The 24,197-nt window shown below is 40.8% G+C and overlaps 1 protein-coding gene across 13 annotated transcripts in view; it reads left to right on the top strand.

Moving 5' to 3' along the window:
• Nucleotides 1–24,197, top strand: part of nfia (nuclear factor I/A) — a 303,922-nt gene that overhangs the window by 232,917 nt on the left and 46,808 nt on the right. For 7 of the 13 annotated variants that reach the window (XM_088599111.1, XM_088599110.1, XM_088599114.1 and 4 more), the window contains 4 exons: nt 305–422; nt 5,584–5,711; nt 12,482–12,532; nt 21,821–21,949. In XM_088599111.1, coding sequence (XP_088455237.1) covers nt 305–422; nt 5,584–5,711; nt 12,482–12,532; nt 21,821–21,949 — 426 coding nt within the window. The remainder of the gene's footprint in view (nt 1–304; nt 423–5,583; nt 5,712–12,481; nt 12,533–21,820; nt 21,950–24,197) is intronic. The other 6 variants (XM_088599119.1, XM_088599121.1, XM_088599115.1 and 3 more) reach the window with 3 other exon arrangements.

Below are 24,197 nucleotides of genomic sequence, written 5' to 3' on the forward strand. Positions count from 1 at the left end.
AAATTATGCTTGGAGATATAAAGCCCTGGTGGGACTTGTGATGTTATCTTAGGAGTTGTAGAATTCTGGTTTGAGTTTTTCAAAAGTGAGGAGACAGCCTGGACGTAATCCACTTTAATAATGATGTTTTGTAGGAGGTTACTATTCTTTATAATTCCAAGTAACAAAACCATGTTATTTTTTATGAATTAGGGAACCTTTATGACTAAAGTATAGCTCATGAATGAGTTTTTGACTGGTAGTCAGAGAAAGTGTTAAGGTTTGTTCACCTTCCACCTGATGGTTGTTTCTCTGTCTTTCTCAGCCCCCATCGCTGCAGGGACGGGGCCTAATTTCTCCCTGGCGGATCTGGAGAGCTCCTCGTACTACAGCATGAGCCCGGGAGCCATGAGGAGGCCTCTTCCTAGCACGTCTTCAAGCAGGTAAAAGCCAGAACCCCCGAGGACTGACTCCCCTCACAGAGCAGGCAGAGGGGCTTTGGAAAATCCAGCATCATACATGACCCATGTGTTGGCTGCAGCTGTCTAAATAACACGTCCGTCATTTCCCGTTCTGAAACATTTTTAAACTCCAGTCGCAAAGGGTGTGTCCTTCTCAGAAGCTTCTTTCTGAGCAGAACCTTTCAGCTGCCAGAGAATCAGGCCTTTTTGTAACGGGAGAGCCTGCAGGTGGCGTTTCTCTGAAGCTCCAATGATGTCAACAGCCCTCTTGACTCACCCTTGCTGGATGTGAGGGGAAAGTGAGGTCCTCTCAAGGTGGAAGTTGACATCTTGAAAGTGAGGGCCCTGCGCCTGTTTAACTCAAGATTCTAAAGATACACTAGCTTTATAACCTGCCAAAATATCTGTAGCAAAATGTGGAGATACAGTACATACTGTAGTGTGGCATATTTTCCAAATTACTCAACTTGTTGTATCAGAATACTCATAGTTATCAGAGCAGGTAAGTCCTTCCCATATTCAAGTCACACTGGCTCATTGGGCTAGAGCCTATCCTGGTTTTCATGGTGTTTTCGTTAAATGAATTACATGACCCTCCCCCCCCACCTCCCCCAGACAGGACGCCAAGTCCAACACAGTACCCACCCAGCAAATGCTGGTCCCTATTCATACAGTACATGTGAGAGGGCTTCAGCAACTGGGCTCAAGGTGCAACAAGCAATGTCTGCAGCAGAGACTCTAAGCCCCAACCCACCAGTGCAGACACTTACAGTACCCACTACTCTACACTGCCCCTGAGCTAAAACGGGCAGATCTGAAATGAGCACTGTTTCTTAAATTACTAGATGGGACACTAATAAGATAATTTCCTCTGTACCGTCCTATTATTGATTTTTTATTACAGACATACATGTGGAACATATACAGTAACATTTCTGGGATCCACTGCATTGTCATCCTCTGCTACAGAACTTTAGTTTTCGGCAGATTTATAACACACAGCCATGTCCTGACATTAACAATAGCTTCTTTATGTGCCTTGCTGTATCCTCTCTGTGCTAATGCTATGGAGTGGAGGGGGGAGAGGGAGAAGGGGGTGGGGAGTTTCGACAGTGCAGCCTGCATTTTAGCTTCGATCAGGAGTGTGCTAGCAGGTGTATTTACTGTTGACTTACGGCGGGGGTATGACCTGTTAATCTACAGGAGACTTGCCCTGACTTAATCCCCATCAGACAGCCCTCTGCAATCAGGTGGTGTGCCTCTTATAAATGTCACAGCTCGCCTCTGAGCCCCAGGATTAGGTCAGCTGGATGCCAAACAGCAGAGCAGGAGGCAGGTATGCAGAGAGAGTGATCCTGCAATGAAGGACAGTGTCCTAGCCCCAGGCTGCCTGAAGCAGTTGACTTTTTCAGAGTATGAGATTGGAACCTTATGTCCTGAAACCAGGCTTTGCAAGGTTAGTTCCCACTGTTATTTAATCAATCTTGCTGACAAGCTCTTAAGAAAAGATTTTTAAGGATCTGTAGCCAACATTTTTATCTTTATTACTTTTGCAGATATAGCCTTATAAAGTCAGGCTATTTGCTAAAACAAATGTACCAGAATCGCAAACTTAATCCTGAGAATTAACCTCTTAAATCCTTGTTAGTGCAGATCTTTGTTTTGTTAATATTTAACAGGGCTCAGTGAACAAACCATGTTACAGATATGATGTCACCCCCTTGAATACCAGGTAATGTAGAGTTCTGCTCAGTCTTTTGGTGCAGCAGAGTTTACAGTTGTGTGTGTGGCTCCGAGCCCTATGGCAACTATATTCAAATCCCAGCACAGGATGAGCAGAGTGGACCTATCACATACACGAGTGCTTTTATAATCTCCTGATGCTCTGGATTCATTGCAGTTCCAGGTTGCTGAATTGTGAGCAGTTGCATGTTCCAAGCATTAAGCATTAAACGTGCCGCAACATAGAAATAATTCCTAGGGATTGTTTTCAGATTTGGTGCAGAATAGTTTGATCAGCACAGCGACATAAAAAACTAAATCGTTTTACCATCTTTGATTCTGGCACACCTTCGAAGTCAGGTCCGAGTTTTCATTGGAGGAAGACGACTGCTTACTAAAAGAAACCAACAATTAAGGCTTTCTGCCTTCAAGCTTACGAATTTTCTGTATACATCAGAGAAAGAAATAAGAACATCTACTGTAGTTCAAACAGTGCAAAAAACACACACACAGGATATTGACCAGTTTTAAATTTGCAGTGCATAAAATACTGTGTAAGCACGATACCCAGACTGTGATTTTGTAACACACATCACAAACCCTAGTTTCAGTAACGAGAGCGTTCTTTCTGGACCCTATGCAGACGACACAATCCGGTGATGAGTGAGGAAAACACGGGGGGGAAAAGAATCCGGGAGTCGGGAATGAAAACAGGGGGCGTGTCCATGGTGCGCTGGTGTTCGGGGAAGGTGTAGCCAAGGCAAACAATCCAGAAATAAGTCCAAGGGGGAATCCGAGAGGAGGCAAAAGTCCAAAGCCGGGTGGTCCATCCAAGACAAACGGGGTTAAAAACAGGAACCGGGTCAGTAACGGCACGGGAACAGGAACAGGAAGTAAAAACTTGATGGGACCAGGCGCTTCCAGGTCCCGGACTCGCCTGGTACGGGAACCAATGCAGAGCCCGGAACTGAGTAAGCGTCTGGCTTTTAAGGGGAACTGAAAAGGGGGCTGGAACAGGGAGCAGGTGCGGGAGATGAGTAAAAACCAAGGAAGAGCTAGAGCCTCCTTAAGAGGAGGGGTTTACGAAAGTGACAGTTTCAGTCTAAACAGATTTTCCAATAAAGGTGCAGGTGTGTATTGATTCTGCTGCTGCCATCAGTAGTTACTTCAATAAAGACAAGTGAGCCAGTTCCAGAGGCAGCCATGCATCTCCAGGCAATACCATGCTTCACAGATGAGGTGATATTCTTGGGAACATCTGAAGTTCCTTTCTTTATCCACACTTTAACCTTTTTTCTTTGTCTCATCTGTCCATAAGGCTTTGTTCCAAAACTCTCTTGGCTCATCTTTGTACTTGCAAGCAAATTTCAAATCACAGTGGAGGTAATGTCATGGCCTGGACATGCATGGCCATCTCTGGAACTGGCTTGTTCATCTTCATTGACGTTGACACTAATGATGGCAGCAGCAGAAGGGACTTTGAAGTTTGCAGAAATGTTTTGTCTGCGTATGTGGAATAAAATGCCCCCTTATTTATTGGACGGGACTTCACCATTTAACTTGGTAACGCATACTGTCAGTACAACAAAGGGTTCATCAGGAAGAAAAAGGGAAATATCCTACTGGCCAGCATACATAACGTAGTAATCCAGTAGCAGTCCTTTCTCTTATACTGTATATTGAAGGAAGAAGGGAAATCAGAACACCCAAGGATAAGCAAGAACTCAAAGTGGCTACGGCAATAGCAACACAAATGATTACACAAAGAGTCTGGTGAGTTCATTGGATCACAGACTTCGTTCAGTTATTGGTTCGAGGGAATATGCAGCCATATACTCAGGGCCGGTATAAAGAGGGGTAAACGCCAGTTGAATTACGTCGATTGACATGATGCATTTTAAACTATTCTAATGCTAAACCACGTGATTGATGGAGCGAGTCAAGCGACCATCACTTCAATACTTCTAGTTTCTAGAACAGCCGCTAGATACAAGGGATTTGGAGCACCTAGAGTCAATCACAAGCATGTTGTTTCAGCTCGTTTTTCGTTAGTCACTAGTGTTTCCCTTCTTTGAAGTCCCTAAAATTTTTGTAGGCCCTAGGCGCTGTGCCTACAGTGCCTAAAGGGAAATCTGGCACTGCATATAGTGATTTTCACACTCAGAAATGTTCTTAAAGTGCATGTATCCCAATACCTGTGATCACTTCAAATCACTGGGGTGAACCCAAACTACATTTTTGTTCTAGTATGTTCAAAATAATGCATGAAATTATCCTAAATAAAATTTATATTATACTGTATCTTGCTTATCATTTATATTAATCTTTTGATCACAAGTCCTGATTGTGACAGAAAAAATAACACTTTTGACTTTGCTGTCAAAGTAAAATTTGGGGGGGGTGGGGGTATACCTCCTACATTAATGAGGCGTATGAGCCGGTATGGAAGGAAGGTTGTTCTTTCTGATGGGCCCAGCCTGTCCTGCTCACCCCTATGGGAGGGAGAGGGCACACAAGAGGGCCTCTGATGGTACAATTAATGTGAGCGGATAATGGGCGGCTCCGAGGGCAGATGAACAGAACAGTTTGGACTTTGATATAGGCCGCCTGTGGCAGCTGTCGAAATCGCACCGCAGCACTGGTCCTGCTGGAGGCCGCCCCGCTGTTTGTCAGGAGGTGAGCACTGGTAGCATCTGCAGGCTCCCCTGTTCACAGCGCTGTAGCGGTGCCTACTCTTGATCCACAGCCAGGTTTGCCACTGTCAAAGAGGATTACCATTAATCTTGCGCTTCTTCGGACGCTGGGGGGGGGCAGCTAACAAGCTAGTGCCCTCAGTAGGACCCTCCTGAAGCCCCTGCCCGCACTGACCTTTGTTGCTGTCTATCCTCTGTTGGATGAAACAGCAGAGGAGTGCAGCGCTCAGGAGGTACAGCCACTGCTCCTCTTTCATTCCTCCAGCCACCCCCTCAAGAAAACGTGTAGCAGGTTCACAGACTGCGAGCAAGAGGCGTCTTTCCTTTTTTCGCTTTTTGACATTTGGGATCAATTGTGTTGCTTTGTTATGCCGCGGCATGTGGCACCAGCAGGGCAGGTTTTCCTTCACCAGATGCGGTGCCCTTTTCACCAGTTTCAGGAGGGCTGAAAGAAAGAAAGCAGTGAGGGTCTGACTTTGTTTCCCCCCCCACACTGAAAACAGGTTTTTCAGACTCAAGACACCTGGTCGAGAATCTGTCTCTACCTTTATGTTGTGCTAAATGTTTCAGTTTACCACTCAGAGGAGTGTGCTCTTTACTCTGTTTCTGGGCTCTGTAAGTCTTGGAGATCTGAATGGGCAGTTCACCCACCACAACATTATCACAGTAAAACTCCATCAAGTGGTGGCGGCAAGTAACTTATTATACATCTGTGTTTCTCTGCACAGCTCAGCAAAGCGCATCAAGTGCATAGAGGATGAGGTGGACAGTCCAGGGGAAGAGTCCTTTTACCCAGGACAGGGGCGGTCGCCGGGCAGTGGCAGCCAGTCCAGCAGTTGGCACGAAGTGGAACCAGGTAAGATTGGCACCAGCTTAACTCAACTTCCAGCTTCCCTGTTTTGCTCTGCACATGCCCTGTGGAGACTCCTTGGGCCCCGAGTGTGTGCCCCCAATCTGATGAGCTCCGTGGTACTAAGAGGGGTGATGCTGTAATAACGAAGTGTGCACCAAAGAGAAAACTGAGAAAGAACGGGTGACTCTGCTGCTAATTTATCAGAAACTGCAGCTAAAATACTGTCACCATTTCTGTCACCATTTCCACAACAGTCTGTTGATAGTGCATATAGAAGCCCAAACTAATTCAAGAGATATGTGTAAGACTGCCCCCTAGTAACTGTGACCTCCAAACGTTGTGCTTGCCGTTATTTTCTCTATTTGTTGTTCGAGAGAGGTTTTTCCTCATTTGTTGTGTTTGGTGCTAGAAAACAAAACAAAGGATGTTCTCTAACAAAATCTACATATTTACCATTGATCGCGGTAAGGTGCCGTTTATTGAATTTAGATAAATGGGACCTTATCCATTCTACCACTGTATGATTCAATTAGCAATTTATATTTACATAAATTTTCAAACTTTGAAAACAATTGAGAGCAGATCATCACATTTTAGAGCAGTAACGAGAAAGAATATACCATATATAATATTCACCTTGGTTCAGCAGAAGAGCTGACTAGCTAATCCTTTGATATTGCTCACAGGGGTGTTAAGAAAGCTGCTAAAGGTAAAATAAGGATTGAGATAATCAGGCATTAGGAGCCCAGATTTAAAATGTGCTATTGTGTAATTCTAGTGGCATGATTTAGTCTTTAAGGACATCACACATCGTTATAAGTATGGCTTTAACAGTAGAGTGGATAAACTGCTGGTTGACCACGAAGAGGATCTCTTCCAGCTCAGGCTATTCCAATACAAGGCAGTTCTGTCCCACAGTAGACAGCACTGCCAGGGATTGGGAGAAGAAGTCATCTGGATAATTCTCAGCTCCCAGTGCTCTGGTAACTCCTTTCATCGGACACCACAGACAGTTTGCACTCGGCACTCTCGGGGCAAAGGGCAGTGAACAGCTGGATCTGGATGCTCTGGAAGAGGAGAATATATTCCCTTCTCTTTCTCTCTGGTCAAGCTGAATAATGACTACCTTTTGCAAATGAATGGGTAGGAAAAAAAGGAAACCAATCATTTTTGATCCCCGCAAAAAAATCTGTTTTAAAAAAAGAAAAAAGTAGGATGCCTAGAAAAAAATCACATTATTTTTGCACGAACAGCCTCTCAGCTGTTATGGTTATGCAACTTTGTATCTGGAGGATAGCGATTGCATTGGAGAGCAATTGCGTCAGATTTTGACATGAAACAGATATATGAGGAAAAGAGGAAAGAGAGAGATGGAGAGGGAGATATAGGGTCGAAAGCATTTGCAGGCTCAGACATATTGGATTACTTCATTTTCTTGCATTTACCTGTTGTGTTGGTTTGTTACTTGCTGCGTAATCCAATTCATGTACAGTATGTTTTATTTTGCTGTTTAATTGTTAACTATAATACATAATGTCTCTGTGCTATATCTGAGACTATATAAATAAACTATAGATAACATATATAGATAACATATAACATATAAATTATAATATATGTTATAAAATATAATATAGACTATGTAATAACAGGAATATTATATAAAGGGGGTTAGAGAACACCAAAGGGCTTACTAAACTGTTTTTGTTGAAATAATCAGTATAAGAAATTATAATTCTGACCATGTGGAATGAGACTGTCAACAAGTGAGAAACTCAAAGGGAAATACAAATATGATTGGCCCTTTTCAGGTAATAAAAATACCTGCTGTTTCAGAACTTCTGTGTTTCTCCCTACGGGGCATTTTTGGAGAGAATAGACAATTAGCTAAGAGAGATACCTCAGATCACAGATCACAGAATCTGCCTTAATACTCTATTTCCTGTAGTCCAAAACTATCCTGTAGTAGTTTTCAAATGAGGAATGAAAGGATGGAGCAAAAAAAAAACCCACAATAGCCAAGAATACTAACCTGTAACTAGTCATGAGAATATTTTGAATTTCATCAGACTGGACATTACACATGACAAACACAAAATGTAACAGAAAATAGACATTACAAAGACTTTTCCTCAGCCTTAACCCCCCTCAAAAAAACTAATAGTAACTCCAGTGTTGCACAATTCTGCCTTTAGAATTGACTGTCTCTAAGGTCAGCTGATGGATTTCCTGGTGTTTAACCTGCTGGTGGCACAACCCAGTGACCCCTGAGGGGTTTCTGTTGCACGGCTGCAGGGATGGAGCAATCTTACAAGCCTCTCTTTCTTTCAACTGTGTCACAGAGTGCCTGTCCTGTGGGCTGTGGATGGCCTGCATGTGCAAGGCAGTGCTACACTCTGTGTACTTCTCCCCGGTCTACCCCAGCCTGTGAGCTCTCTCTCACACTCTCACCTTCTCCTCCGGTGGAAGAGGCGGCCATGTAGTGTGAAGGCTCGTGCCCAGAGGACCTGAGCAGCTCAAATTCCTCTCTGCCTCTAGGTGAATTTGAAAGGCTTGTAATTCAGACATACAAAGGACTTTACTTTCAAGTGAGATTGTTTATCCTCGTCTCCTGTAAGAATGTTAAATTGTAATTCTTATGAAGTCATCCTTAGTATATGAAGCACCTTTACGAGCGTAATTCCCACAGAATTCCAAACATTCATACAGTATCTACACAGTATATGATACACACAGGATTAGGTGAAGAGGAGAGGACCGACTTTGCATTAATATTTTAAACTGGAGTGGAGAAGCAAGGTAGGTCAAAATTAATACATTTCTGCATGTACAGAAACACGGTTAGCTTGGTGCTAAGAAATGGAACAAGAATAATAGTAACATTCCAAAGTAAAAGTTTTGATAATAGTAATACTTTTTAAATAGGTGACATTTGTTAGAGTTAGGCAGACAGTTTTGATTGGCCCAAATCAGCTTCTGAGGTATGTCTGTGATTCATACAGTACATTATCATGTTGATTCCATATGTTTTGCAAACGTTTTGATATTGTGATTTGCAGAAACCTTTTTTTCTGAAAAAAGAAAATGGGTTTAATCTCTTTCTTCTCAGAAAGGCCTAAAAGGTCATCTATTAATCTCCTTGGTTTGTTGCAGCTGAGTATTGTTTTTTAAAAGACAGTTTCATGTAAATGTAATGATTCATCTTCGTGGTTAACACATTTTGACCTCCACTGTTAATGGCACTGTCAATTTATGAAAAATAGCTAAACAGTAAAACTTGGCCCGACAGTGCATAATTTGAACATTATGCACTGATAAAAACTGCAACAAGAACTTTATGATGTGCTATACTTAATGGTTGTTGTGTGTTTGAATTAACGGTCAAACATTTCACCACAAAAAGTTTGTTTTTGTCTAAAATTACAGCTGTGTGATTCACAAACCTTCAGTCATGTGACCACAAGGGTGCTGACCTTTAACCCCCACTGGGGCCTGACATTCAGGATAAACATAACAAACAGCTGTGAGAAATATGTCTAGAAGAAGGGTAGCAGCCCTGCTACAGTTATCATCGTTTAACCCTGGCACTGCCAGGAGGCTCTTCTCCTTAGGGCAGTATACAGAAAAATAATTGAACCACTTATCAGTTGCAAAATGTACTATAAGAACATTCTAGTAAAATATATATCGTAGTTTTGAAATACATAAATAAATATCTGAACTGTTTTTCTATGTCTAGCCTCTGAAACAAACCATGGTGTCAAAATGTATCAATCTTTAGCTCTGTAGCTGTAAGTGTGTACAAAGTACATGGACAACAATGGTCAATCTCTGACTGCACTTATTTCTACCTGTCTTTACAGTGTAATCAAACTTAATTCCCTGCCTTTGCTGTGCAGTAGCAACGCTCACTGCACTTCTCAATTACCACTGCAGTATCACTGTCATATGCTGTGTGCATGCTTCTGGCAGACTACAGTAGTCTTAAATATTGCAGACCAGACGATGGTACTTGTAGTCCTGCAAATGTGTGTCATTAAGAGCTTCATGCTATGCAAGTTTAAATATTGCTAAGTGGATATCCCTAAGCCATTAGCCAGGCTGTTTTTCATAAGCATAGTGTTTCATGTTGCAGTAGAATCACAATTTAAATTTGCCCTGCCAATGTAAATTTCACAGTGGGTTTTGAAGATCCTGGAACATTGCATGCTATATCCTCTGTTTATCATTTCTGTCAAAAAAAATTACAGTATGACTGCATTTTTACAGATAAAGGCCATAATATATGGAGTATTTGTGAACGAATTGTTGCTCCTTTTTCCTTTCAAGTGCAAAGTGTTCTTCATTACCAAACAGAATGGGGAGCTTGTGTATTTCAGGAATTTCTAGAGTGGTGATAAAATGCCTGGAGTTATCGTGAAAGCTGTATGAGTTTATAAGTGCGTTTTGGAGCCCTCAACTTGAAGGAGTGGTCCCATTTTCTTCTGATTTCATTCCTTACTTGTTTTATATCCTGCTGTATGTTCTGTGCTTCGCTGTTTCGTTGTTTGTGTTTACATTATTGCTCACTCCTCTGTTTCAGGAGGACTGTCTATTACGGATGATTATTTTCTAAAGAGTCCTGGTAAAACAAAATTCAAGGAGATTGCCAAAGCTTTTTGGTTGAGGGCAAAACCTGCTCCGTTTTTTTTTTTTTTGGAACAAACTACACCGCAGCATATGATCATATTAATCACTTTAAGTATCAAATACCAAAACAATAAATTAAAGCAACTTAATGAATTAAATATCTAATCATAAGTTACTCTGTGTGACACCTTTACAATCCAGGAACACTTAAAAACTGAACTAAACAAAACTCTAAAGAATTGGCCGCAGGTCAGTTTCCAAAAATGTTTTAAAATCTGTGCAATTTTCCTTTCGCTATGTGACCTGGGTCCCTTCTTTTTCCTTTATCAGAAGCATTTCTTGGTGGAATAGTTAATTGCAAAGGTAACACACAATTCAAGCAGACGCTTCATCACACAGGGAGGGAGCAAACGCGGGAGGTGGTGTAGTAGCAAAAAAACAGATGGTCCTGTGTGTTCAAGCACACTGACAATTTAAAATGAATTCAAGATGTTTTCCACCTCACTTTGTCTTCCCTTTCGTAAAGCATGATATAAATGCAATGCTGTCATAGGACAGGTCTAGGATCACTTTTGAAAAGGAAACTTAAACATTTCCATTTGCAACAAACCCTAAAGGCCAGAGCACAAATGGTGTGCCAAAGGAATGGGAAGAATATTGACTCTGGGTTGAAGTGAAGCTTTGTCTTATCCTCATCTCCCAGAGCTGCATCAAGCCTCAGAGAGGGTCAGTTTGTAGACCAGCAGTGAAAACGTCAGAGCCCATAATAATAGCCAAGTCTGGAAGAATCAGAGGTTCAACCTACAAACCAATAAGAAATTATACATTTCCTAACATACTGCTTGGTTCCAGCTGTTAATAGCCAGCAGTTTCCTGCTTTTCCCAGCACAAACCTGCCATTACAAACTGGGGTTGGTCATTTTCTGATGGGTAGATGGAGCCCAAGAGCAATAACAGGCTCTTTGAACAATCAGACCTCGTTCACATTTCATGAAACATCTACTTATTTCTATACACACTTGATTACCAGCCAATTTATTTATTTTTTTTAAATTGTTTTCTACTCTATGTGACCTCCATTCTGGAGAGTCCTGGAAAAATAACTATAATCTGAATTACAGGCCTTTTTTTCAATGCCACTTTATTTTTTGTTGTTGGTGGCTGCTTTTGTTTAACCCACGACAAACCCAACATATGGGATTAGGTTTTACCATTCACATTTGAATGTAACAAATTGAACAAATTGTGACATTGGGTGAAAAAACTGAAACGGGTTCAATATTTGGTCAAATTAAAAACCTCTCTGTCCTCCTGTTAGATGGCTTTATGAGCGAGCCATAGCCTGCCATCAGGACATAAGCTGCTGTATGGTCACTGCACTGGACAAGAACTTCACAGGAAAAAGTACATTTATGGTCTAGATACTGGATCTGTTTGAAAAAGTAAAGAATCAAACCTTATATCAAAGCAGAGTATGCTGACCTCTTGGCGGTAATGTGTGAACAGTAAAATAACTTCTACCTTTGAATAGGAACAGAAAACTAACAGCAGAATTCTTGGTGCTGAAAGACAGATACTGATATAGCTACAGTATGTTCAGGATCCTTATGCTGCTGCAGTTAGCCCTGGACTGTCCACTGCCCTCTCTAAACCATCGCCAGACTTCAGCAGGTATACTTTCTAACTACAAGGGAGTTTTGAAATATTAGGGGCTTGACTTCATGTACTGTAGATGAAGGGAAGAATTGCTGCATTTGCCTCTGCCTTTGACTGTGAGACACGTGACACTGAGCAGAGAAGAGATGTTGTTTCTTTTATCAGGGATGCAAAAGAAAAAAAACCATCCAGCCCAGGTGTAAATCTGAGGAATGAACGGCAAACTGCACTGTGTAAAGAGGATGAAAACATGCTATAGTGTTCCTACTGTACATGTATTAAGAGGTGGCATCATCTCCTGAAGCCAAAGTGTAGCACTTTTGCAATGTGAAATGTGAACCATTTCTCATCCAAATGCAAGACTATATGCATCTCTGAAGTCATTTGGAGAGGTGTCAGTCATGAATAGTTAATATGTGAGGTAATGCATATTTCTTTTTATACTTTATTCATCCTGCCTTTTTTTCCCTTTTTTTTGTCTTTCGAAGCTGGATATAAACTGCGTGGCTCGCTAGCTAGTACGTTCATCACAAGACAAGGTAATCATATATTAATGTTCCCATTGTTGTGCACTTCATGCCAGAGAAGACAGGATAGTTCGTATTGTTGGGTTTGAAACCCCTCCTTCTGATCACCAGTGTCTGTGAAGTGCAAGGCCTGTTCCAGCAGGGACTGCAGGCCAGGACACTAGCGTCTCTTGAGCAAACCTTTACCGAAGACAGCTGCTCAGATATGCAGTGGTTCCCAGAGCACTGACCTGCCCTGGTTGACTTCCAGGTTGATGGTCCTGGTTTCTTTTTGCCAAACTGCAATGGCAGAACTGCTGAATATAGTTTAAGTGAGTCAGAGCTCTTAAGGAGCCTGTGAGAGGGATCCCATGACAAGGTCAGAGAAAGAAAAAAGAAAGCTGTTTTTCTTCTGGAAACAAAAACATAGAATAGTCAAAATGAGTTAACTTTTTTCACTAACTGTAAGATAAGAGGATTTTGGATTCACTTGTACATAAGAGTGTGTTGCTTCCTTATGTGAAACACCCTGAAATACCCAAACTGTTTGTCAGCTTGGGGTGTTCGGTATACTGGGAACTACTGCATCACACTTACTGTGGTGAAGTCCACCACTGCCTTTCACAGCACGATACTCAGTGAATTTTCACATGCACAGCACAGCTCAGCTGAAACAGATTGTTACTGTCCTGTCGGAAGTGTATAATGTAATTTAATTAAGGTGTTTGATCCACCCGCATATTTACATTTTATGCACACCATACCATTTTTAGATATATATCAACTTGAGTAATGGGCATGTTGTTGATATATATTATATAAACACATCCATGTACATCTGTGTATGTCAAGAGAGAGCTGGGCAGTTAGTTAGATAAATGTATTGAATTTCTGTATATTGTAAAGTGAGATTTGGGCATCATGTATTTGCATGTTGCAGGTTTCTGAAACATGCATGCAGACATTTGGAAAGAATTTGAGTTATCTTGCTTAAAAAATATTTAGGTTGTAGTGTATTTCAGAAACAAAAAGTCTACAGTATGTTGCTCTTGTTTTGCCCTCCTGTTGTGTTAGCATGCTGTACTGTACTGTATATTGCTTCTTCTTGATCTAAACCCAACCAGGGCTCAGTATGTACAGCTCTGGATTCAGGCAGGTTTGCTTTCTACTGATTCACAACCTAGTCTGTAGAGACTCTGTAGTGTTTTTCCCCATTTCCTGTGGAGCTTGCCCATGTGGAGCCTTTTGAACAAAGTTTATTCCAGGGGTGATTATTGACCTGTTTTAATCCATCTACTGCTCATGTGGTTGGAAAGCAAAGTAAAACTAAATGTACCTCACTGGCAAAGTTACTGTCCGGATAGGAAAAGATAAGCCTTCCCGCACAGCCCTTTAACTTGAGTGGCCATTTCATGCTTGTGAAAGCAACCAGTTCCTTTTCAAGTGTATTCTTACACTTTTATTTTTTGTGTAGAATTATGACCAGCTGAGCCTTTACGTTGTTACTGATATATTTTGTATGAAATACTTGTCCTTTTTTTTTGTGATTCAAGAGGGGGATGGTGACTGAGGTTTGTTTAACTCACTCAAACAGGAAATGGTTCTCCTCACAGTGACAGTGGTATCCCTGCTAGCTCGATGGAGCTATATGCTTGGGGTTAAATGAATATTTATGTTCCTATATGTCTAAATTTAAACAAAACAGATTGCCGACATGTTATCATCTACAACTGTCTCTTCAAAAATCAACTACATATTAAAAAAAAAAAATTGATGCAGATAATCTTGGAGTTTTAGTTGCCCTGTGCCACTTGATTATTTTTGCATCTTGTGGTTTTTCATTTTTATATGTACAGTATATACAGTATGTACAGTATGTGTCCAAAAAGTGAGAACTTAAGGGGAGTTTTGAAATGTTTAATTTTAGGTCAAACTGTTAAAATAATTTAAAAGACACCAGCTGAACAGAATTTAAGCGAGTCTTACCCCCCGGGATGTGGCATGGGCTGGTATTTCGATAGCACCACTGTCCTCACAGAGCAAACTCTTTAAATATTGATTCAAGCCTAATTTAAATCCAGGACAGCAGGGATAAAAATCTTCTCAATTAACGTGGTGTGAAATCTGGGGCCTAATATATTTACTCATGCCAGTCTCAAGAGGGAACAAAATCTGTTGTGATGCTTTTTTAAAACTGTTTTCTTTTATTATTTTTAGTTTTCTTAACAGGGTTGAATTAGTAATATATATATATATATTTCATGAACTAATTGAGCCTAATAAGACTTGTTACACAGAGTGTGTCAGACTCAGCCAGCCAGCTGTGAGTGATGCCACTGTGATGCACCTTATCTGTCTTTTGTCAGTGATAATGAATTCCGGCATTTGTTTTAATGTAGACAGATTATTATTCAACACAAAAGCTTTGACTGCACTCTGCTGTACAGAAAAACTCTTAACAGTTTTTTTTTCCATCCAGGAAATCAGGAAGACCTGCAGCACTGATGTGATTTGTATAACTAAAAAAAATCTTTAAATAGCATACTATAAAGTACTTAATAACAAGATGCATCTAGTATTTTGAAGGAAATGGAAAATCTTTGCTTCCAAATCATGCTTCCAACTGATATGTAATATTTAACTTTCCAGACCTTGCTTGTAAAAGCCCTACTCCTGAAAAGCTGTTCTATTATAACTGAGCGTCAGGACTCTTGTGTGTCAGGGGGGTGTGAAATAACTGGGCCTTGAGAGTTTTTCCCGATCGTGCTCTAGATTTCAGCTTGTGAATAAGTTAAAACTCCCTCTGGCCCATAATACAATTATCTCACATAATACTGAGCAATACTGAGTCTGGACATGGGTGGCAATCGAGGGGCTAAGATTCAGCATTCTGAATCCTTTTGACTGCTTTGCACTTTTCTGAAATAATATAGTTTTTTAGGTTTTTAGGTTAGGTTAGGCTACGTTTCATGCATTGTAACCTTCGAGATCCCTGGGGCATCAAAAGGAGACCATGGTTAAATCCTGCACTCAGATCCGTAAAGAAAAGTTCTGATATATAAATCCATTGTCAAAACATAGGGACTGCTCTCTCTGAGATCAGCATGGCCACACTGAAAAATCAACCAGTACAGTATCAGTGGAAGCAAAGAGAAGTTTAACCTTGTAAAATGTTCCCCTGCACCCTTGCCAGAAGACACACCAGTGCTGCATTCCTGACTGGCTGTCTCTTCAGTCATGTTGAGGAGCTGCTGGCGGGAGAGAGGGAAATTTTGTCCTCTGACACTTCGGTTGGACACAGGTTCTCAAGCCTCCATTGTATCTAGAGTATGTGGAGCAAATGACGCAGTCTTAGCAAAGAGTGATCTCACTATAACTTGTTCCTAACACACGACAAAGCCATGTTAGAGCTGTCTGTGTGCTTCACATGAGAAAGGCACTTGAAAGCTGCTTATTCTAGTTCACAGTCTTTCCTAAAAAGCAGTTGGGAGACAAAGTGAGTATTTTTTTACCCCTAAGAGAATGATGGACAGAAACACGGAGGTCTGGAAAGCACTTCCTAGCAGTAGGCTACAAGCCTGTCAGTCCCTCAGTTAAGAAGTCCTGGATTAGGAGAATAAAAAGGAAAAAAAAAGCCCAGTACTTTTTCTGTAATAAGGTTTCCGAAAGAAAATGCTGAGTGTGCCCAAGCTTTGATTCCAACTGACAGAACCTTTTCAAGTGTTCATTACTCACTTTCAGCCTTCAGGCCGTTTCAAGACACAGACAGGCCGAGGACCCATGTAGGACTGCTCAAAGCACAGCTCAGAGGTGTCCTCGCATACTTTTACATACACACACACATTACTCTATCAGGCACAGGCCTCTCTCACCAGCTATTAATACCCGCACAAGGTTACAGAGTGTCAGAACTTCTAAAAATGAAATCTATAAATGTTTGCAGCTTATTGACAGGCTTGTATGCTTTCAATATTGCAACAGATAGAAAGGACATGAAAGTCACAAAGGAAAGCAGAGTCTAATACAGTATAGAGGTCTTTGAACAGGATTCTGGCTTTTAGTCCCCAGTTGTCTTTGGTGTAGATACTGTATGAGTGCTTAAGGAGCCTTTACCACTTTCACCCTGTTTAGAGCTGAATGGTTCAAGTGAATTTCCACTTTGGAAAATAGGATTAATGAAGGGTGGTCATCAAAAAAGATCCTCAAAGTGCAGTTTCTGTTGAAGAAAACCTCTTTTATCTTGAGACCAAGGGCCTGGGCACAGAGATTTCTCTACACTACATTTTTTTTCCAGCTCCTGGGATGCACACAGTGAAGAGACATCTTCATTAAATGATGTGAAGATATAACTGTAACAGTCCCTGTTGTGTTGTTTGAAGATATTCCTTAAAACCTTGTAGTGTGTAAATCTGGGTTTGTTTTGTAGTTTTTTTTCACACTTCTGTTCCTCAGAATGTTCCTAGTTCCTAGTTCCTAGTGCTTTAAATAAATTAACAATTAATTAACAGTTTCTAAATAGAAGATTAAATAGTTTCACAAAGTACATACATATTAAAAATCAGTATCCTCATAGGATCTTCAGAAGGATTGAAAGAATAATTAAAAGAAAAATTACATTCCAAACAGCTTAAGTAAATTATACCATACAGCAAAAACCTGCAACACAAGTTCTTTATGATCATTGTTTCCCGATGAAATAAGAAACCACTTGGATACAGGATGTTTAACTCTTTCTTTTCCTTAGAAAATTCTTTATTTTGCCTGATCTTGACATTTTGAGAAAAAAATACTCAAGGGATTATGATCAATTTTGGTTTTGAGAACTTGTTTACACACAATAAGGCTTGAAGTAAATTTAACCTTTGATAACAGCTGTCTGTTGGATAAAGTCTGGTCTGCCTAAACAATTGAAAACATTGGATTTTTGCATGACAGATAGGACAAAGTTGTGTTTTAATCGGAGCATCTACACAGGGATGTACTGTATGATGTCCTTACATTGGACCTCTACAAGGGCTCCCAGTTGGTAACCGAATGGCAACATGCACCTGCAAAGCAATATGTTCCTGACAACAGCTGTAAGTGTAAAGCAGTGTCTCTTGTCAGAAATAAAGGCACTCTTTATTTCCTACCCAAATTATAGGTTCATTGTTAAATTTGAGGCAATCCCTAATGTAGGATTATTCAATACCTATTAGGATTTTAAGTACTGAAATAAATTCCTTTCATAATCTTCTCAGTTGAGGGCTAAAGACTAAAGACATAAAGTGTAGAGCACAGAGCTGCCTGTGATCTCCTCGTTTCAGAACCAACTACATGATCAATAGGGGTTGCTGTGCAACACCTGAGGGAATGATCCTAAAATAATTATATTGTTCCTGACGAGAACAACTTCATCTCATGTGAAACTCCGCTTAGGTCTTTAGGCTCTACCAGTAACCTGATATGGTCTGAACTGAAAGCTAAAGTATCCTTATGGTCTTCTTGACAGATTTTAGTAGCTGAAGTCCTGTGGAGATTCAGAAACAGATCCTCTGAAGTCACTGAGTGAGAAAACAAGAGATGAGAGGCTTTCCTAAAGAATCCCGTCTAAACAGTCCTGCAGTGTATTTGCTTTGCCCTGGAGAAAAATATCTTCATTTAACAGGGTCGTGGGAAAGTGTCTCCGGTGTTTCATCTTAAGATAGCAGTTGCAACATTATTAGTAACTGTAAGAAGCCATGGGTAATTCTGTTACTGTTACGTATATACAGTAAGTTAATTATGAAGTTGGCACTATGGAGTCTGGGTCATAGTATGTTTAACTACACCTGCGTTGTCCTTCATAAAATGCTTAGAGACAACAACTGAAGGGTCATTTGTCTTTTAGAGATCTAAATTTGCCTGCAGGTTAACACCCTTATTTTCAGTCAACCATGTGTCAAAAAAGATGAAAAATGTCCCAGTTTTGTTATGCAATGATTTCCACTTTATATACAAAGCTCTAAATGACTCTGATTGATGGCTTCTCCGGTTTTCCCTAACAAGAAGGGCTGCATAGTTTTGGGGAAACAGTTCCCAGAGATTGAGCAGGTCTCTTCATGTTGTCATTCATCACCATTGAAAATGTCCTTTCATATGTGGCCAGTGTGGGTTTCCCCAGATGTTTCATTCTGATCATTAGGAAAGGCGGTTTGCTGTGACGACTGGGCACTGAAAGGGAAGGAATAAGATGGAACACAGCTTTCACTAAGGCTGCATTTTCAATCACATCCAGAATGACTGTATGAGTATTTTCTGGTGGACATAAATCTGTTATGTGGAAGACTTGCAGTCCCAAAAGGATAAGCATCCAGCAGGAGGAGTCTAGAGTGGATCTCAGAATTATCGGGTACCTGGGCTATCTCATTAAACAGAAGCTGTCCATGTGCTTCTCGTTAACTATGAAGCTCACAGAATGTGGTAAATAAATGACTGTGCTTCCGTTTTATTAGCATTCGGGAGTGAGTGAATTATTAATATTTTGTGTTGTTTTCAATCCTGTCCCCAGTACCTCCAATACCCCATCTTCATCCCATTTCCAAATCACTTAATGTTAAGAAAGGTTACTGTTCTGCTGCTGCTGCCAGCAATCTCAGCCAAGACAGTCTGACATCTTTCTCTAGACGTCTTCAGTGCAAAGTCCTTTCTGAAAAGCTGCAGAGATCTTCCATCCCTTAGTTGCTTGGATGCACTCCATCAGCAGCGTTGTGTTTGCTGGTTCAATGAGAGTTGCGGGGTTGGAGTCTGCAACTGGAGGCAAGGCCAAGGAACGGGACTTCAGATGCCAAAACATTGACACCCTCACTTCTCCACACATCTGCAAGGCGCACTGACACGTGCAGGCTCCCACATGAAACACACACAGACATTCAGAACTCCCACACATGACCGAGAATCTCGGATTCCACTGGCGCTTGCAAAACAAGCCTTCAGCTTCAGAGAGTGGTGCATGCTTTTCGGAATGCAGGAATGCACGCATCTTTTATAACCTTTCCAGTGAGGATGGTTGGGAAGGGGGGTTGGGGGTTCTGTGAATATGCGACTTTTGTTTTATTTGGGGAAGTGATTTTTATGGTGCACAGCCATCATTTAGCTCCATTGTTCAAGTATCCTCCAATACCAAAATGATAACCCCTACTGGGATGGATTCACTGTGTAAGTGGCTGCATAAGTCACTGAGTCTGTTTCAGACCATAAGCAGCCTAACAGGGCAGTTTAGGGGCAGTGAATGGCGCTAAATGATTGTCCTGGTCAATGTTACATTCATTAAACAAGTTGACATTCCTGGGAATGTCAATGGCATTTTTTTCTTCAAGAAGAAGCTGTAAGTTGAAAAAAACAGCCTGGGATGCACATCCTGATGACATTTTCTTGCATGCCTTACTGACTTTCTCCTGTTATTAACCCATGTAGAGAGTGTTGGAATTATGTTACTTACTGTAAAGCAGCCAGAGCACCATAGACTGTGAATGATGCTGTTTGCTTTTGCATTGCCTAACCTGTCTCTCTGCCATAACCTCTCTCTGCTCCTCCCCCCTCACTACCAAATTCCCTCATTTTCACTTACTTCAACTACATCAGCACATGGATGACGTTGGGCTTGTGGTCAGTTTTTTCTTTAGTTTTTTCCCTATATTTTTTTAGTTACAAGGAAGAAATGCTGAGTATTTTAAAAAATCAGTTCTGTTTTTCACCCATTTAATAATAGTATTAATAATACGCAGTATCCTTGAGCACTTCTTTTTCCTATGTTAACAGTAACAGTAAAATGTGTAAAATATGTCTTGAGTTTCACAAGTCCATTACGCATATCCTGTACAGTTAGCCGTCCTTATCATACAATACTGAGAAACTCACACATCATAGAAGCATCAAACAGGCTTTAGATGATGCTCTTGCAAGTGAAATTATGTAGTCAAAAGAATACATAACTATATTCAGGTATGGTTGTACCATACCTGAACCAAAACTTTAAAAAAGTACTTTGTCAAGGTGTACAAAGCATTTAATCCCATATGAACAGGGTAAATCCTGACAAAAATAACACTTGTCTTTTGCTGAGCCTGATGGTCAAACCCATAAAGTCCTTGTATCCTAGTCAGGATAGATTTTGAGGTCTTGACAGAGACCTGTCCATACAAATGTACTATCAATCAAGCTTTAGAGCACTAACCTGTTTCCACACACCACCAGCTTTAAAAAGTGTTCTTGATCAGCTTGGAAAATTGAATGAGGCAAGTCACTTAATTAACTTCCATAAAATATTTAATTGTCAAATCTTCAGTACTACTTAAGAGAACTGGAGTAATTTGAAGTTACTGCCAATCCGTATGTCATGAAGCTGCGTCCATTTAAAATAAAAATGCTTTCTGTAAAACAGATGTCCACATTACATGTTATATGTTAGGTATTTAATCATTCCAGAAACTGAGTGCACCTGTTTTTAGCTTCACTTTCAAGTACAGATAATAAGAATGTGTATGACTACTGTATCAACAGAATATTTATTCAATCTTCATTTTATATCACAGTCTAAAACTTAGGAAATCTTTTCACTATCTCAGTTATTTCCTACATATGCAAGGAAAGCATTGGCAAATAAATGGGACAGTATGCTTCTGCTGGTGTTCATATTTGTGTACCAGCTTTTCATTTATTTTCTTTTTCCAAACAAAAGACAGTGATACAATAAATTACACACAACTGCAAAATCAATTCTCTGATTCATTTTGTTTTATTGTTTCCAGTTAAGAGTGCTAAAGTTCATATTTTACTCATGTCAGACACATGTGGCTCAGTGCTTGCGATAAAGACCGATTTGGCACTCCTTCGTGAATCACTGTAGCCCTTTTCAGAGCCCTAATTTCACAACCTTGGACACAATAGGCTTTTGCCTCACTCATATGAAGAAACTCCACTGGCAGGACAAAAAAGTTCAAAGATAAATTAGAAGCTGCTCAAGATACAGATTCTTTCATATACATCTAACTTTTTTATGCGTTAAACATTGCCAGACATTTTTTGTGATTCGCTATGCGAACCACAGAAGCTTCAGCAGTACGATAACTGTTATTTTTTGTTTTTGTTCTTATCCCGTCACTCGAAAGTAAACTGACCACAGACTGACCATCCGCTGGGCCCCACCTTCAGCTAAGCCCCCTCTCTGCCCTGCTGTCCCACTCTCACTCCATCCCCCCACCTCCTCCGCCCCTCTCTCAGAACCCCACTCTCTCACATTGCACAGCCTGTCTCTCCATGACCTTGCATTATTAAATTGCACTTATCAATCATTCTTGCCAGGAATGCCATCGCCTACTACATTAAAGAAGTCAGAGAAGTCTGGTTTCAGCAGTCCCGTGCCTTCGCAGACCACCTCCCCCAGAACGGCATTTACACACCATCATCGGCCTGTCATTACAGGACCCAGAGGTGAGGTCTTCCGAGCAGCTCCAACCCCACCACCCGCCATCCCAAAACCTCTGTGACCCCCCCCAGTATCACGGGTCCTCTGTGGGCCTGGCCCACCCGGCTGGTCAGAAAATACGCAGTCGCCTTGGTGGGACAAGTTCGGTCCCAGAGCCCAGCGCCATTCTGTGAGCTGTCTCCTAATGCAATGCAGTGTTTGCAAACATATACAGTACAGAGCCCTGCCATGTTAAGCTGAGCAGCCTGGACACCCTGCAGAGGTAATATTCAGTAGCTGCAGCACAATGCGAAGCACAGAGTGGAACAAACAAAACCATACCTGCTAACTTGGCAGCTTGGCCTTGTACACCACGCAGGGCCAGACATAGAAGATATGCTGTTGCAAAAATCCCCAAATTGTACCATTACCATTGATGCTCATTAAACAATGGCAGGTGCCCGGATACAGTATATGCAGTAGGTATGTATATCGTCCAAGGTCTGGAAAGGCTTATTTTCTACGGGGGCTTTCCATTTTTGTTTCGCTTTCCTCTGTGGTTTAGGTAAGTATAAATAGCTTCGCTTGACTGAAAACATTTCATTGCAAAAGCCAATGGTTTTAGAAAATGGCGGCTTGATGAGTGACAACAGAAGACAGAGCAGAACTAAAAAGCCAGTGAGACTGGAAAGGCCTGCTCGTTTTTAGTTATTTCATCTAAAAAAAGCTTCCTCTTTTGTGTATCTCAATGCTTGTGTGGTATCAGTGTGGTAGTATACTGTACATTCACTCTGGAATGCTGGCATTTCTAAAAAACACACGTACTGTAGCTCACAGGTTTGTGTTCCTGCCTAGACCTGTTGTTTACTGTACTGCCAGCTTTGAGCCTGATCTGTAAAGGTATCGTTTGTTCCTGTGGTTTCTGTTAACGCAGCAGACTCTCTGAATTTGGATGTAAGAATGATTTTGGTTATATGGATGTCTTTGCGGCTTTTATTTTCTTTCTTTATTGATCAGCATGTGGGGTTGGTTCCTCAACTGAACCCAATAAGGATTTTTTGTTTACTTCTTTATTTTACCAGGAACTTAAAAACAGTACAAGCCATGTTTGTAATCACCTCTTGCAATCTGAGGTACAACTGTGTAAATTAGCAGTCATAGTATGAATGACTTATATTATTCAAAACAAGTTTCATGGAATGAGTCTAGTTGAATTGAAGCTGCCATTCCTGGCTGGATATGTGCAACACAGGAGCAGATAGGGAAGCTCCTGACTGGCTCCACATAGACTAACATACTCATCACAGTCCTCCTGATCAGTTTCAGTGGATGTCCAGCATATGTATGTCACACCACCTCTTGACTGACAGTGTACGTCATGCCTTTATAAAGTCTTTTTCATGTCATAGAAGTTACTGTACATGTAAGGCCTACAGTATTTTATTCCAAAACCTTCTTTTAAAATAAATCTCAGAATTGTTACAAAAAAACAAATAATTACCAGTTAAATATAGTTCGATATACAGTAATGCTACAAAAGGCTATAATGCTAGGCTTTTGTTTTCTCTGTGAAAAAGTACAGTGTTATTTATTTTTCAATTCCGGCAATTAGTTTTCTCTTTTAATACAGGATATTTTGGAGTCTTGCGTCTCCAGTTCAGCTAGCATAGGGCAGATTGATCAATCATTTATAATGATATCCAACTCTTTGCCACAGTGCTCTGGAGCAACAAAGAAATATACAAATAACAACAGTCAACCATTGGGCATTGATCATATAAAGACTCTATAAACAGCTCATCTGAAACATACATGAACTTCTGCTTTTTGTCACTCTGCTAACAGTAGAGCTGAAAACATTGTGTCTTTACTTTGGGTCAGTTGCAGGTACCTTTGGTTACAGTACCTTTGAAGCCACCCAATGCAGTTACTCACAGGCTGTTGTGCACTGGCGAAAATTCCCAGTCTCAGACACCTAAGCACCATACTGAGCTTTGACTGTGGGCACAAGTCAGCACTCAAAACAGAGTTTTTAACTTTATTCAGCAGCCCCCAAAATGTCACTGACAACATTGATGTTTATCCAAACATTTCCCGGGAAGGAGAAAAGCTTAATGACGAATTTAGACAACACATGTCTTTTTTCCCATTTTTCATCCCTCCTGGAAGTCCACTTGTAATTTTATATTAACCATTACTTTTTTTTTTGATAAAAAGCTTGCAAATAAGCTCCGTCTAATATTAATTATGCCGAGTCTACATAAAATTGCAGGG

This window comes from Lepisosteus platostomus, chromosome 11, assembly GCF_059453375.1.
Source record: "Lepisosteus platostomus isolate fLepPlt1 chromosome 11, fLepPlt1.hap1, whole genome shotgun sequence".
Taxonomy (NCBI): domain Eukaryota; kingdom Metazoa; phylum Chordata; class Actinopteri; order Semionotiformes; family Lepisosteidae; genus Lepisosteus; species Lepisosteus platostomus.